The following is an 11,859-nucleotide window of genomic DNA, read 5'->3' as shown; positions in this document are numbered from 1 at the left end:
ATCTGCCCCTTTAAACTCTCCGGGAAGAATAGGATTGTTTTCATTTCTACTGCTATAACCTTAAGGGAAATAGGGAGGGGTGCTATACTGATTACAGCACAGATCTATCTTGTTTTGAATCACTGGGCAACAGAAGGGTAAGGGAAAAACAAGATTAAGGGTCAAATTATATTCAGTGGAAACAAGCCACTGGACTATATTGCATTGAGCGAAAAATGTCATTCTCCTTCAAGGTAGAAGCAGAGGTGGTTTGCCATTGCCTTCCTCTGCAGTCTTCTTTGGTGGTCCCTCATCCTCCAAGTACCGATGCTGCTCAGCTTCCAGGCTATATACACCATGCCACCTTCCCTCTCTGTGTTTTAGTACTTTCCAATGAAAAGAAAAGACTGCCGGTGGAAAACTAGTGGCTCAAGGAGAAGAGCTCAGACTAGCCTCCTTCCCAATTATGCCTGGTGGACTACGAGCCAGACCCTACTCCCTGAAGCAGCTATATTTTGGATTCAGGGTCCTGCAAGTTTGGGATGAAACGGTTTTGATCTTCAGTTATACTGGTAAGGAAAATGTAGTAACAAGACTCCATACGTTTTGCATATCCAAGAATACAGAAGTATGCCATCCCTGTTGTCCTCTACGTTGCCTAGCTAAGGATTTATTGAACCAACCCAAGTTATACATTAGCATTTGATGACAAAATGAAGCAGTTGCCAGCCGTTGCAGGAACAGAGACCATCTGGGACAGAAGGAAACTATTTGCACAGTTTAAGCAGTGAGACTCTAATAGAGGAAAGGAAAAACACTCTGTATGTGTGGTTGGTAGTGGAAAGTGCTATCAAGTCACAGCAGCCGACTTACGGCAACCCCACAGAGTTTTCGAGGCAAAAGACTAACAGAGGTGGCTTGCCGTTGCCTGCCTCTGCCCAGCAACCCTGGCCCTCCTTGGTGGTCTCCCATCCAAATACTAACCAAGGCCAGCACTGCTTAGCTTCCAAGATCGGGCTAGCATGTGTTTACTTAGGTGAATAGTTAAATTCCCATGACGCAGTACACACTAAAAGAAAGTAAAAGCAAGTCAGTGTTTCACACACACACAAGCCCAGAAATCGGTTTCAGACAAAATATATTTTTTAAAAAAATCTTTACATCAGAACTTGCATACAGTTTAATAGTATAACTCAGTTCCCATCTCCCTACAGCTCAGACAACCCTGGTTTAACAGTGTGTATAACTTCTCGTTTTTTGCTTTCATAATTTTAAAAGCAAACAACACATTTTGAGTGTATTTACTCTGTGCAAATAAGATCAACTTTTGGAATCCTTCAGAAGATGTATCCAAGGTTCTCTCTGCATAGGTCCCTTAGTTTCTTTTTAAAAAAATGATTAATGAGTGTAGGCTTTTCCCCATATAAAGTGCTCCTGTCCAGCAGAACCCAAAGGCCTTTGAAAAGTTTTCCTAGTAATTTTAAAACCAAAAATTTAAAAATAGATATATAGAGAGAGGGGTGGGTGGGATAAAAGCCGAGGAAGGGATCACACAAACTCCAGCTTTCCATGCCCGCCATACATCCCCCAGTGGACGAGCGAAAGTATTTTGTCATTGCTGAGGTCCGTCTGTCTCATTTTATCGCATGTCATGCAGCAGTTCTCGTGCCCCGTTACGGGCACCATGCATTCCAAGTCTAGTTTTGCCATTTGTCCTTTTTTGGAAGGATGCCCATGAAAGCTGTAGTGCAAACGGGAGAGCATTTGCTGCCGCTGGTCTTGCAGCCGTTTGTTTTCGCTCCTGAGCATCCGCAGAGCCAGCATGATGAGGAGCACCAGGATGAGTCCGCCAGCTATGGGGACGGCGATGACGGCTGCCCTGAACCACAGTTCTTTGGAGGAGGTCAGCTCCTGAACCTTCGTGATGAGGTTTCTGCTGTTATCATGCTGGTATTTGCTTCCTTGTCCTACAAAAAATTAGGAAAAATTGTAAGGTTCAGCATCACACAGCCCCACCTAGAAACTTGTAGGGCCAGATGAAGAAGAGTCAGTCTTAAGCGACTATTAAGCCTCACGTGTGTTCTGCATTGGCCCGTAACACTAAAAGCAGCACACAGTTTTCCTAATGGGTTACTTAGAAAAATGTTATGCCACCTCTCCAGGAACGTGCCTGATGTGGCTTATAAAATAATTAAAAACTTTTAAAAGATAATTACAACTCAGCATTAAAAACTCAATCTAACATAACAACACACATAATAAAAACAGTTTCAGTTGGGTAGCCGTGTTGGTCTGAAGCAGCAGAACATAGTTTGAGTCCAGGAGCACCTTTAAGACCAACAAAGATTTATTCGAGGTTTAAGCTTTCATGTGCATGCACTGTGTATCTGATGAAGTGTGCATGCACATGAAAGCTTAAACCTTGAATAAATCTTTGTTGGTCTTAAAGGTGCCACTAGATTCAATCTTTGTTCTACAATACACACACAAACTGTTCTCCAATTAAAAAAAAGACCACTGACACCTTAAAGTAACAGTTTCCAGGCTAGTTTCCTAATTGTTTATGTTTTCTCAGCTTATAGGGCACTTTTAAAATACTTTGTCATTAAAGTAATTTCTCTACATGACTTAACCATATGACTTATTAGGTGTCCTGGTAAGGAAAAGTGGTAGATTTGGCAACTAGTTTAGCACTAAATTTAAAACTGTGGTGGGTCTAATAATCATACATGCATAATCATGCATGCATCTATTTTGCTTTGCATTTTGAGAGGCTTACTGAAAACAAAATGACACACGCACATGAACTCAAGTGCCAGGCAATACAAATTACAGTACTGCAGAGCTCTACTGTTGCTTTAATATTTAGTATCTATAGGAACACAAGGCATAAAAAATGCCCCTTCCAAAACAAACAGAATCATCTTGCTGATCACTAACAGAAGCCACTTCTGCCATACAACAAAATATTAACTCTGACTCTGATATTATAGATAACAGGTCTATTCCATTCATTCAATTAAATGGAGGGCCCCTGAGCAGATTTTTTGGGGGGGGGGGGGAAGCAAGCTGCCTCTCCAGTAACCTGCCCCAGGGCATCAGAGGAATTGCAGCGCCAAGTTTCAAGGCAGGTAAATTTCTGGCACACATTAGGCATCCACACTATGCAATAGCAGAGTCTTCTTGGGATTCTCCTCTTTTAACAGTTACACCTTGGCATAGACAATGTAATAAACAGCATCACTTTAAACTGAGGTTTGTGTTTTCTTTCATTAAAGCTCAAACCGTCAGTATTTCCCCTGGATCAAGATTAGTTACATCAACTTTTTAAACTTGCACTGCCACATGAACTAGTTTTCTTTGGCAAGATGCCAGGCCTGTGAAAAAGGGCAGAGGGAACAGTTGTGTGTCTCAGACTAACGTAGACAAAAATGCTACTTAGACAGAGAAATAAGGCAAACCACAGGCTTCCCTCTCTCCAATGAGCCCTGTTACATTTACGACTGAATATCACTTGCAGACATATGAGGCCTTGCTCACAGCAAGCAAGCTTGGCTACATCAGGAAAAAAAGGCTCTCCTTACCCAAAGGTTCTCCTCTGGAAGGAGATAAAACATCATAAAGCCCTCTGTAATTGCACATGTCTTCATGACAGCACTCCAACGTGGGTATGGTGGTGCCAGAGTGGTTTTGTGCCTGGTTGGCCTGACAGATGTCTGGCTTGCTGGCAAGAGAGTCCAAGCAGCCGTGCGTAAGTGGAGAATGGTTGTTCTGTGGATCAAGCAGTCTAGAGAAGCAAGCGTTGAGCTCAGATTTGCACATATAGCCTGTTGCAACACAGTGTGCGGCATCACAGTAGCATCGAATTTCACCTGCAACAAGAAAGGAAAGTTAGCCTCCCCTGTGTTCTCAACCCCTAGCTTCTAAGCAGCGCAACTCAAGAACTCAGATAGTGATCTCACTGTTTTCTCCAATGGGGACCCAAAGCCGTTTACAAGCATCTGTCCCCCCTCATACGCTTTATCTTGGTAACTACATTGTGAGATAGGTTAGGGAGAGGGGAAGGGGAAGGGGGGGAGGAGAGAGAGTGGGACTGGCCCAAGGATGACCACCAAGATATAATGACAAAGCAAATATTAAAACTCAGTTCTCCCAGATCCTAGTCAAACACTGTAGCCACTACATCAGGCTGCCTAGAGGTACCCCCAGGAGTCATCAATGCTGCAGCAGCAACACCAGGAACCCTCTGCATCACATGAAGACTTACAAGGCCAAATGCAACCAAGAATGTGGTGCTGGCAAAAGGTTCCTTGCCATCCTCCAAGCTCCTTAAAATTATACGGTCTCCAAAACCTCCTCTGAGGCACACTTGAAGGAAGTACAGGATGCAAAGGTAATACAACAAATGCAAGGTTGTGGGGAGGGGCTGCGGCTCAATGGAAGAGCCTCTGCTTTGCATGCAGAAGGTCCCAGGTTCAATCCCCGGAATCTCCAGGGAAAAAGGACCAGGCAGTAGGTGGTGTGAAAAACCTCTGCCTGAGACCATGAAGAGCTACTGCCAGGCTGAGTAAACAGTACTGACCTTGATGGACCGATACTCTGATTCAGTAAAGGACAGCTTAATGAGGTGTTCTAAAGTCTAAACATTATGGATCAAACAGTAAACAAACTACATAAAGGCCAATGCATGGAGAAGCTGCTACTGTTTTTGGTGACCTTTTCTGGTGGGTCGGAGCAAAGCCCCTCAACCAGCCACCCCGCACATAAATCAGCGGGCCAGCAGCAACTCTGTATTCCTTGCATGGTTACAGGGTTGTGCACAGAATACAGGGGGTTTTCCCATGGCAAAAGTAGCCAGCAGCGACCATAATATCATCTCACCAAACAACACTTCTACATGACAGTGGGTAGCATCATAAATCCTTTGCACTTCCCTGGCAGTGAAGCGAGTCACCACTGCATACTAACTCATTTCTGGTTTTCAGACTGCAGTTACTCCATTGACCATTTCTGCAAATCTGCTGTTTAACATAACAGATATTTATGGCATTCCCCCCAAAACATGCTAACGTCACATTACACTGCCTCCATAAAATACCTCCATAAAACAACCCTGCATTTTAAAAAAAAAAAGTCAGACTCGCTTTAATTCTGCCATGCATAAATATTTAACCAGAATGGTAGAGTTGTTTACTACCTTTGGGTTCGGTGCCAATATTTAAGAGCTTTAGCCAACACCTTATGAAATGACGGACTAAAATCATGTTCTATTTTTTTGTAAGTCAGGAATGTGTTCTCTCTAAGCACTTCCTTTTGGGATCCATTTTGTCTAGCATCCTGACTCCAGCAGTAACCACACACTGATATTGCTGGAACCCTCACACTGAAGACACGTTCTTCTTTTCCTCCTAGCATCTGGTTTGACCACCACTTCTTTGCAAAAAGGAACTTCCCATGCAAAAGGTCTTCTAGTCTTCATTATGAAACAAGAACTGTGTAGTTTACAACTGGGGGGGGGGGCTTCTTGCCAAAATCAACCTCTTTCAACCTAAATGAAAGTTCATCAAGAAGGGAGGGGCCACAGCTACACTGAAACCTCCTCCTCCCCCCCTGCCCCCACTCTACGCAATCCATCATGTGGTCAAGAAGGGTAAACGTTTAGACTGAAAATCCTCTACTGTTTGTATGAAATAAAAACGCACAGGAAACCTCAAAAATTTCTGAAGGAAGTGCTTTAAAAAGTGCTCCATAAAAAATCTGCACTCTCGAATGTATTCCTTTTACTTTTCTAGTTGCTTCAGCTTGAATCTGCTGAATCTGTTCAGAGCACCAAAGAGACTGGATTCTTCTCAACTTCCAGAAACTTTTATCGCAGGTTAGTGTACTTTTAACCACAGTACTGGGGAGCCTTTAGTTCCCTGTGCGCCCCCCCCCAACAGAATTTCAGCCTCAAGGTATTTGTCGTCCTTGCTTGAAGAACAAGCTCTCAGCAACATACCCCCATGGTAAATCAACAGTTCTTAGACCTAGGCATTAATTAGGTACCTAGAGATGTTTTTATGGCATATTACCATCTAGGCTATATTGTGTCACATACAAGATGATCTTTCAACCTCTGCTTAGGATGTGGACTGCAAAAACAAACAAAAAACCCTAAGGGACATGGGGCTCACCCTTTCTAGAATGGTCTTAAATTCATGTTTCAGTATGATGCTGTTGGGGTTTCTGCACTGTAAAACTTCTGCTGCTCTTTTAATAAACTGCTTAATCAAAGCCAAATGATGCAGTCAGTGCCCTGTACTTTGTGAGGGGAGGGAGGGAGACTCCCTGACTGACTCATGGAGCAAGAGCTGAAAGCCATGAAGAATTCATGAAGTTCAAAAGCTTAGTAAGCACCGAAAGAACTAGTTAGTTTGACAGGAAGCATTCCATGCACTCTGTCCCTGAAATACTTCACTAAATAATAAAAACCTGCCATTTCATTTACAGCCGGTTGCTCATAAAGTTTGCAAGCTTTCCAGTCCCTTGAGGTTTTCCACCAGAGTAATTTTTCAAGGTTTTTGTTAAAAGGTCATGCTGACAAGTTAGGCATCCAGAATGAGACATGGAATAGGTTGAACTAAGTGTCTTCTTCAGGATTTGGTATCAAGAAAATCCAAACCATTCATTTTTTTAAAAAACACTTCTCTTCCCTCGAAATATGTCATTCCCTGATCCACATCACAGGGGTTCCCAATACCCTTTCACAGCAAACACTGGCCTAACAAGCTGATTCAAACATCTGAACACCTTATGCTCATACAATAAAGGTATGGACAGATTACAAACAAACAAAAAGACACCAAAAGAAGCTGCACAAGCTAGTATTCCTTCCTTCTCCCCCCCCCCCCGGGCCTTACATAGCAACAAGCAGAGGAAACAGAAATACTGAAGCTCTGTTTTTGTTTTAATAGTTTATAGGCCTCTGTTTAAAATTCTATCTTTTCCTGACCCAAGACAGTCTTATAAACAAAACATGACAAGCTAGTCATCGGGTTATTACAACTCCATTTTAATTAGAGCCACATTTTTCTTTCCCCCCCCCCTCTAGAGGAACAGAATGGAGTTCTTGTACTATGTTTTTAAGTACAAGTTTTATTTCTATCAATTCATAAAGTTTCTTCCTGAGCTATGCAAAAGGCCAAAGAGGGTATTTGGTATTTTCAAACAGTGAACAATGCCCTTTCTGTTCCCCTCCTCTTTGTTGTTACTGTATGTAGCTGTTTAAAAAAAAGAAAGAAAGAAAGAAAAGTCTGCTTTTAGTCAAGGTGACTACAGGAGAGACTGCAGGCTTCTCTTAAAGCTTTTGAAGTCGACAGCAGCCAGAAGTCTATGATCCCCTAATTATATCATTATCAGGCGCATAGTTTCAGTATCTGCAACTGCACATTATTCTCTGTCACTCGTTTTTTCTGCCCAGCTTTGATGGGGCCCGAAGACTCCCCTCTGCTTGCTTCAAGGGCTGTTATTTGGGGTTAATTACACCCTTCCTTCCAAAATAAATAAATACTGGAGCACATCAGCAGTGCTAGCTTATCCTTTAACCTCCTCTCCACAAAATGTGGCAATTACAGAGAGAGAGATTGACTTTCCTCTGCCCACTTTTTTTTTAAGTTGTTTGCATTTTTCAATGGCAAAAAAAATAATGAGCCAACCCAGTGATGAGAGCAATCCTGAACAGAATTTTGCAGTGCAACTGTGCTTAGGATTGAACTGTGTATGAGTATTAACTACCTCCCCCCAGAAGTTCTTGAAATTCTGCAACAGCACTAGTTTGGTGTGGTGTTGAGGGTATCAGACTAGTTAGCCAGGAAGCTCACTGGGTGACCTTGATCCAGTCATGCCCCCTCTCAGCAGAACTACCTCACAGGGATGTTGCAAGCAATGCTTTCTCTAAGCTGTGGAGTAGCCCTGTGAGCAAAAATTCTACTTCGTGAACTACTGGCATTGAAGTTGTGAGCAGGTGATTTGGCTACTGCATATATTCATTTGCTCTGGAGCCATCCTTCCTGAGCTAAAACAAAAACGTGTGAGCCGGAGGGTAAAAAGCTGTGAGCTAGCTCACACTAACTCATCTTAGAGGAAAGATTGGTTGCAAGGATAAAAGGGAGGCAGGGAGAAAGATGTACTGCCGGGCTCTAAGCTCCTGTGATAGCAATGTACAAAATCAATAAACCTGTCTGGGGAAAAGTTACCCACCTCACAAAGTTGTTGTAAGAGGCACTGACAGTTCCTAGGCAGAAACAATTACACATGCAAAGGCTAGGGCTGTGCCTTTCACAACCACCCTGTGAGGCGGGCCATTTTCGGATCACAGCCTCAAGAAGAACAAAGTTCGAGTCCAGCGGCACCTTGAAGACCAACAAAGTTGTGTTCAAGGGATCCCAAGAAGGTCCGTCGCTACCAAGCGAAAGCAATGGCTGGAAATGCGCTGAGGCGTGATTAATTCGCCCTCGCGGCTCCCTCAGCAGCCCAGTACCGAAGGAGGAGGGCGCCGAGGTGCCCTAGGGGGAACCCAGCGCCTCTTCCCCAGCTCAGCCTCAGCAACCGCCCTCCCTCGCTCGTCGGGCGGCTTCGAGGGGAGGGGCGGGCGAGAGAGGGCCCCGGCTGGAAGCCTTCAGGAGTTCATTCACGAGAGCCTAACAAAAACATTTTGACAACCGCGTGCCCCCTCCGGCCTGACTTCCCTCCCTCCCTCCCGTCCGTCCTGCAGCAGGGCCGCTGGGCCGGGCCGGCGACGCAGGGGGCGGGGAGCGCCGCGCGGGGAAAGGAGCCCAAGCAGCGCCACTTCCAAGAACAGGCGAGCTTGTTCTGGCCTGCGAGGCTCGGCCCAGGAGGAAACCCGACACGCTCACAAAGCCTTGGCACGCCGCTTCAAAGGCAGCGCCCGGCCCGGCGCAACGAGCCGCCCTCGCCAGCCAGGGAGAGGAGGAGGAAAATCCCCGGCGCGGGCAGCGGAGGGAGGGAGGGAAGGAGGGGGGAGTGCCCAACTTCCTCCTTGCAGAGGAAATGGCCGCACAGGGAGGGAGTCTCGACCCCCAAGGCCCGGCGGCGACGCAGCTCCGCCACCACTTTAACCCGCCACGTCCAAGGCCGAGGGAGGCCGAGAGCCACACGCCGGGCTGCGCCTTGGAAGACGACGACGACGACCCCCACCCCGCGCTTTCAGGAGCTTCCCCCGGTTGCTCACCTCCATCTGACCCGGCCTCGCGTGGCGATCCTCAACACGTGTCTCCTCGGGAACACCCTCGGGTTCAATACGGATGTTTACAGTGGCCTGGGGTGCCCCGCCTGCCTTCAGAGTAACCTCCCCTCCCCAGCCCGACTCGGAAGAAAGGCTGGGCAAAATGCACGGCCTGGAAGCCACCGCCCGGGCCCTGGGAGGCCCTCTACGCGCCACACGCTGCCCCTCCACTGCCAGCTGCAGGCCCCGAGCCCAAGGCGCCGTTGCCCTTTCAGGAGCCCCACGAGCCTTCCACTCAGCTCCTGGTCCCCGTCCCTTCCCCACGCCTCTTTAGGGGTGTGCCCCAAAGTACGCCCCGTCTCATGTCCATCCTGGGGGCCAGCCCGACAGTCGCCACACGGCAGCGCTTCACCTTCTCCCCGAGTGGGATTTTTTTGTTAGCACAATTCTCTCTCTCTCCCCACCCCATGATCACACAGGGTCCTGCAAAACAAACCCTCCCCCCCCTTCGCCTCCCCGATTCCCGCCTCTGGACCTTCGCATCGAAGAGGGGGCGCAACCCATTGGCACGGTGTCGAGTCGACGGCATGCACGCCGGGCAGAGGAGTGCGCAGCACCTCACCCGCCTGGACCAACTACCGAACTGACCCCGACTGGACTCCCTCGCCGAGTCCGACGGGGCTGGCACTCGCCGAAGCGTGCGGAAGGTTGCAGCACCCTTGGCCGCTCCAACAGGGAGCAAAGCCAGCCGGGCTTCCGAGGAGGCGTCCGCTGCCCTCGCTTTCGACGGGACCGAAGGAAGGACACGGACACACCTCGCTCGTTGCCACCCGGGGCGCCTGTCAAAACCGCGGCCCTCTACCGCCCCTCCACGTCCGCCCGCCGCGCCTGCTTCCGTCCCACGCCGCCGGCCCTCCGCGGCGGCTCCCTCCAGCTCAAAGTCCCCGTGCTGCCCAGCCGCCGAGGAGCGGAGCCGCCGGTGCTCCCTGCCCCCGCCACAGCCCTCGGATGCGGCCCCACACACACACACACGCATACACGCCCCCGGCGCCGGCTCACCTTTCGTCAGCAGGATGGCCATGGCGCACAGCTCCAGTTGCAGCCAGATGAAGAGGCAGCTAGAGTGGCGATCCATTGACCTCCTCCCACCTGGCCGCTCCGCCGACTTCCCTCCAGGGCTCGCTTTTCACCGGGCGACGCTGCAGAGAAGAGCCGCCGCCGGACAGCGCATTGACTCCGGCGAGAACCACGGCGAGCGGAAGGCTGCCCTGGGCGGCTGTCCCTGCCCGAACGCCCAGGCTCGGCCGACGGGGCTTGGAGGAAGCACGCTTACACGGGAGGCGAGCCCTGGCCCAGCTGCAGCCACATCTGGCGGCCCTGGAAGTCTCGGCGGCGGAGCACGGGGATGGCTTACGAGGAGGCTTTCAAGCCAGCGCGCATGACAGACCGGCGGGGAAGCCCGACTCCGCTCTCTTCCTCGGCCAGCTCTCGCTCGGTAAATAATGCCTCCGCCCCAGCGCCTGGCCCGCCTCGCCCCGCCCCTCGCCCCTCCCTTCTCTCCCCCAGGCTGGCTGTCATAGGCGGCGCCGGCGTGTCACTCAAAGCAGCAGGAGCTGGCCGCGGACAAGGGCGGAGAGGATGTGTCACGCCGCGTTGCCGTCCCGACTTTCTCCCGGGCTGGAGCGCTGTAATTAAGTCGCGCAAACGGGATAAATGCCCGTCTGTGGGGCTCAATTAACTGCTCCGGGCCGCGCCGCACCCTCTTTGCAAAGGCACCTTTTGTTGGAGGGGAACGTACGGATCCCACCAGTAACTTCCTTGTTAAGAGCAAGAAAGACCCAAGAGCACGTGGAGGTGGTAGGACAGGAAAGCGACGATTCTCCAATCTCATCACTTGAGGGTTTATCGTGGTGGTAGCTATTATGAAAGTTCATTCAAGCCAATAAAAAAACAAAAAACACGGCGGGTGTGGGGGAGTAAAACTTCAGAACCGCTGCACATTTCTTTCCGGGAGGTGAGACAGAAGCATTCCTCCCCAGCCCGTCTCTGCTTTGTGTATCTCTTCCCCCCACCCCCGCCCCGGGTGATCAATAAAGCCTAGTCAGACGGACGGTTTGACCAGAAGAAGTCTGGCTGCTGGTTGGGCTGTAGATGCGCTGGGAGTAGCCGGCAGAAGACGTTTAGTGAAAATTAGCAAAAGCACCCAGGCGCCAGCGAGACGACACAGACAGAGACTGACACTCAATTATCCCCCAAACAAACCCAGGCAAACACACAGGCCCGGCCTGATCAATATCAGCCCCAGAGCGATCTCCTTACAGAGATGCTAATTCGTCTATTAGGGCACTTTCTCAACAAGGATACAGGCAGGACTGTGCCTTTCTTTCTTTCAATCTATGCAATTCAAGTATTTTTGAAAAAAGTGCACGCGAATGCATTTGTTGGAAACTTCAGTTCAGTGATATCTGACTTATGAATACAGGGCTATTAGAAGGCGGCTTTTAAGTAGTCTCAGTACTGTGGTGCCAGTGCTAAAGCATACAGTGAATTTAGGGTGTGTGACTTTTTAAGCCACGCTCTCTTGGGTTGAGGATCTGCATGCTTACTCCACAGTAAATCCCACTGCGTTCAGCCGGGCTTATTCCTGCAAAGGATAC

General features: G+C 48.8%; 1 protein-coding gene across 1 annotated transcript; it reads right to left on the bottom strand.

Annotated features, from left to right (window-relative positions):
• Positions 1 to 1,106: 1,106 nt before the first annotated feature.
• On the bottom strand, positions 1,107 to 10,675 carry BAMBI (BMP and activin membrane-bound inhibitor). The gene is made up of 3 exons (XM_015421413.1): positions 10,262 to 10,675; positions 3,564 to 3,851; positions 1,107 to 1,946 (listed from the first exon to the last, which is right to left on the bottom strand). Exons 1-3 carry the CDS (start codon positions 10,335 to 10,337, stop codon positions 1,528 to 1,530), a joined length of 783 nt encoding a protein of 260 aa, XP_015276899.1. The 5' UTR covers positions 10,338 to 10,675; the 3' UTR covers positions 1,107 to 1,527.
• Between the last annotated feature and the right edge of the window lie 1,184 nt (positions 10,676 to 11,859).

Source organism: Gekko japonicus, unplaced genomic scaffold, assembly GCF_001447785.1.
Source record: "Gekko japonicus isolate JY-2015 unplaced genomic scaffold, Gekko_japonicus_V1.1 scaffold725, whole genome shotgun sequence".
NCBI classification, from domain to species: domain Eukaryota; kingdom Metazoa; phylum Chordata; class Lepidosauria; order Squamata; family Gekkonidae; genus Gekko; species Gekko japonicus.
Note: the sequence above shows the minus strand (reverse complement) of the source record. Positions and strands in the feature narration are given on the sequence as shown.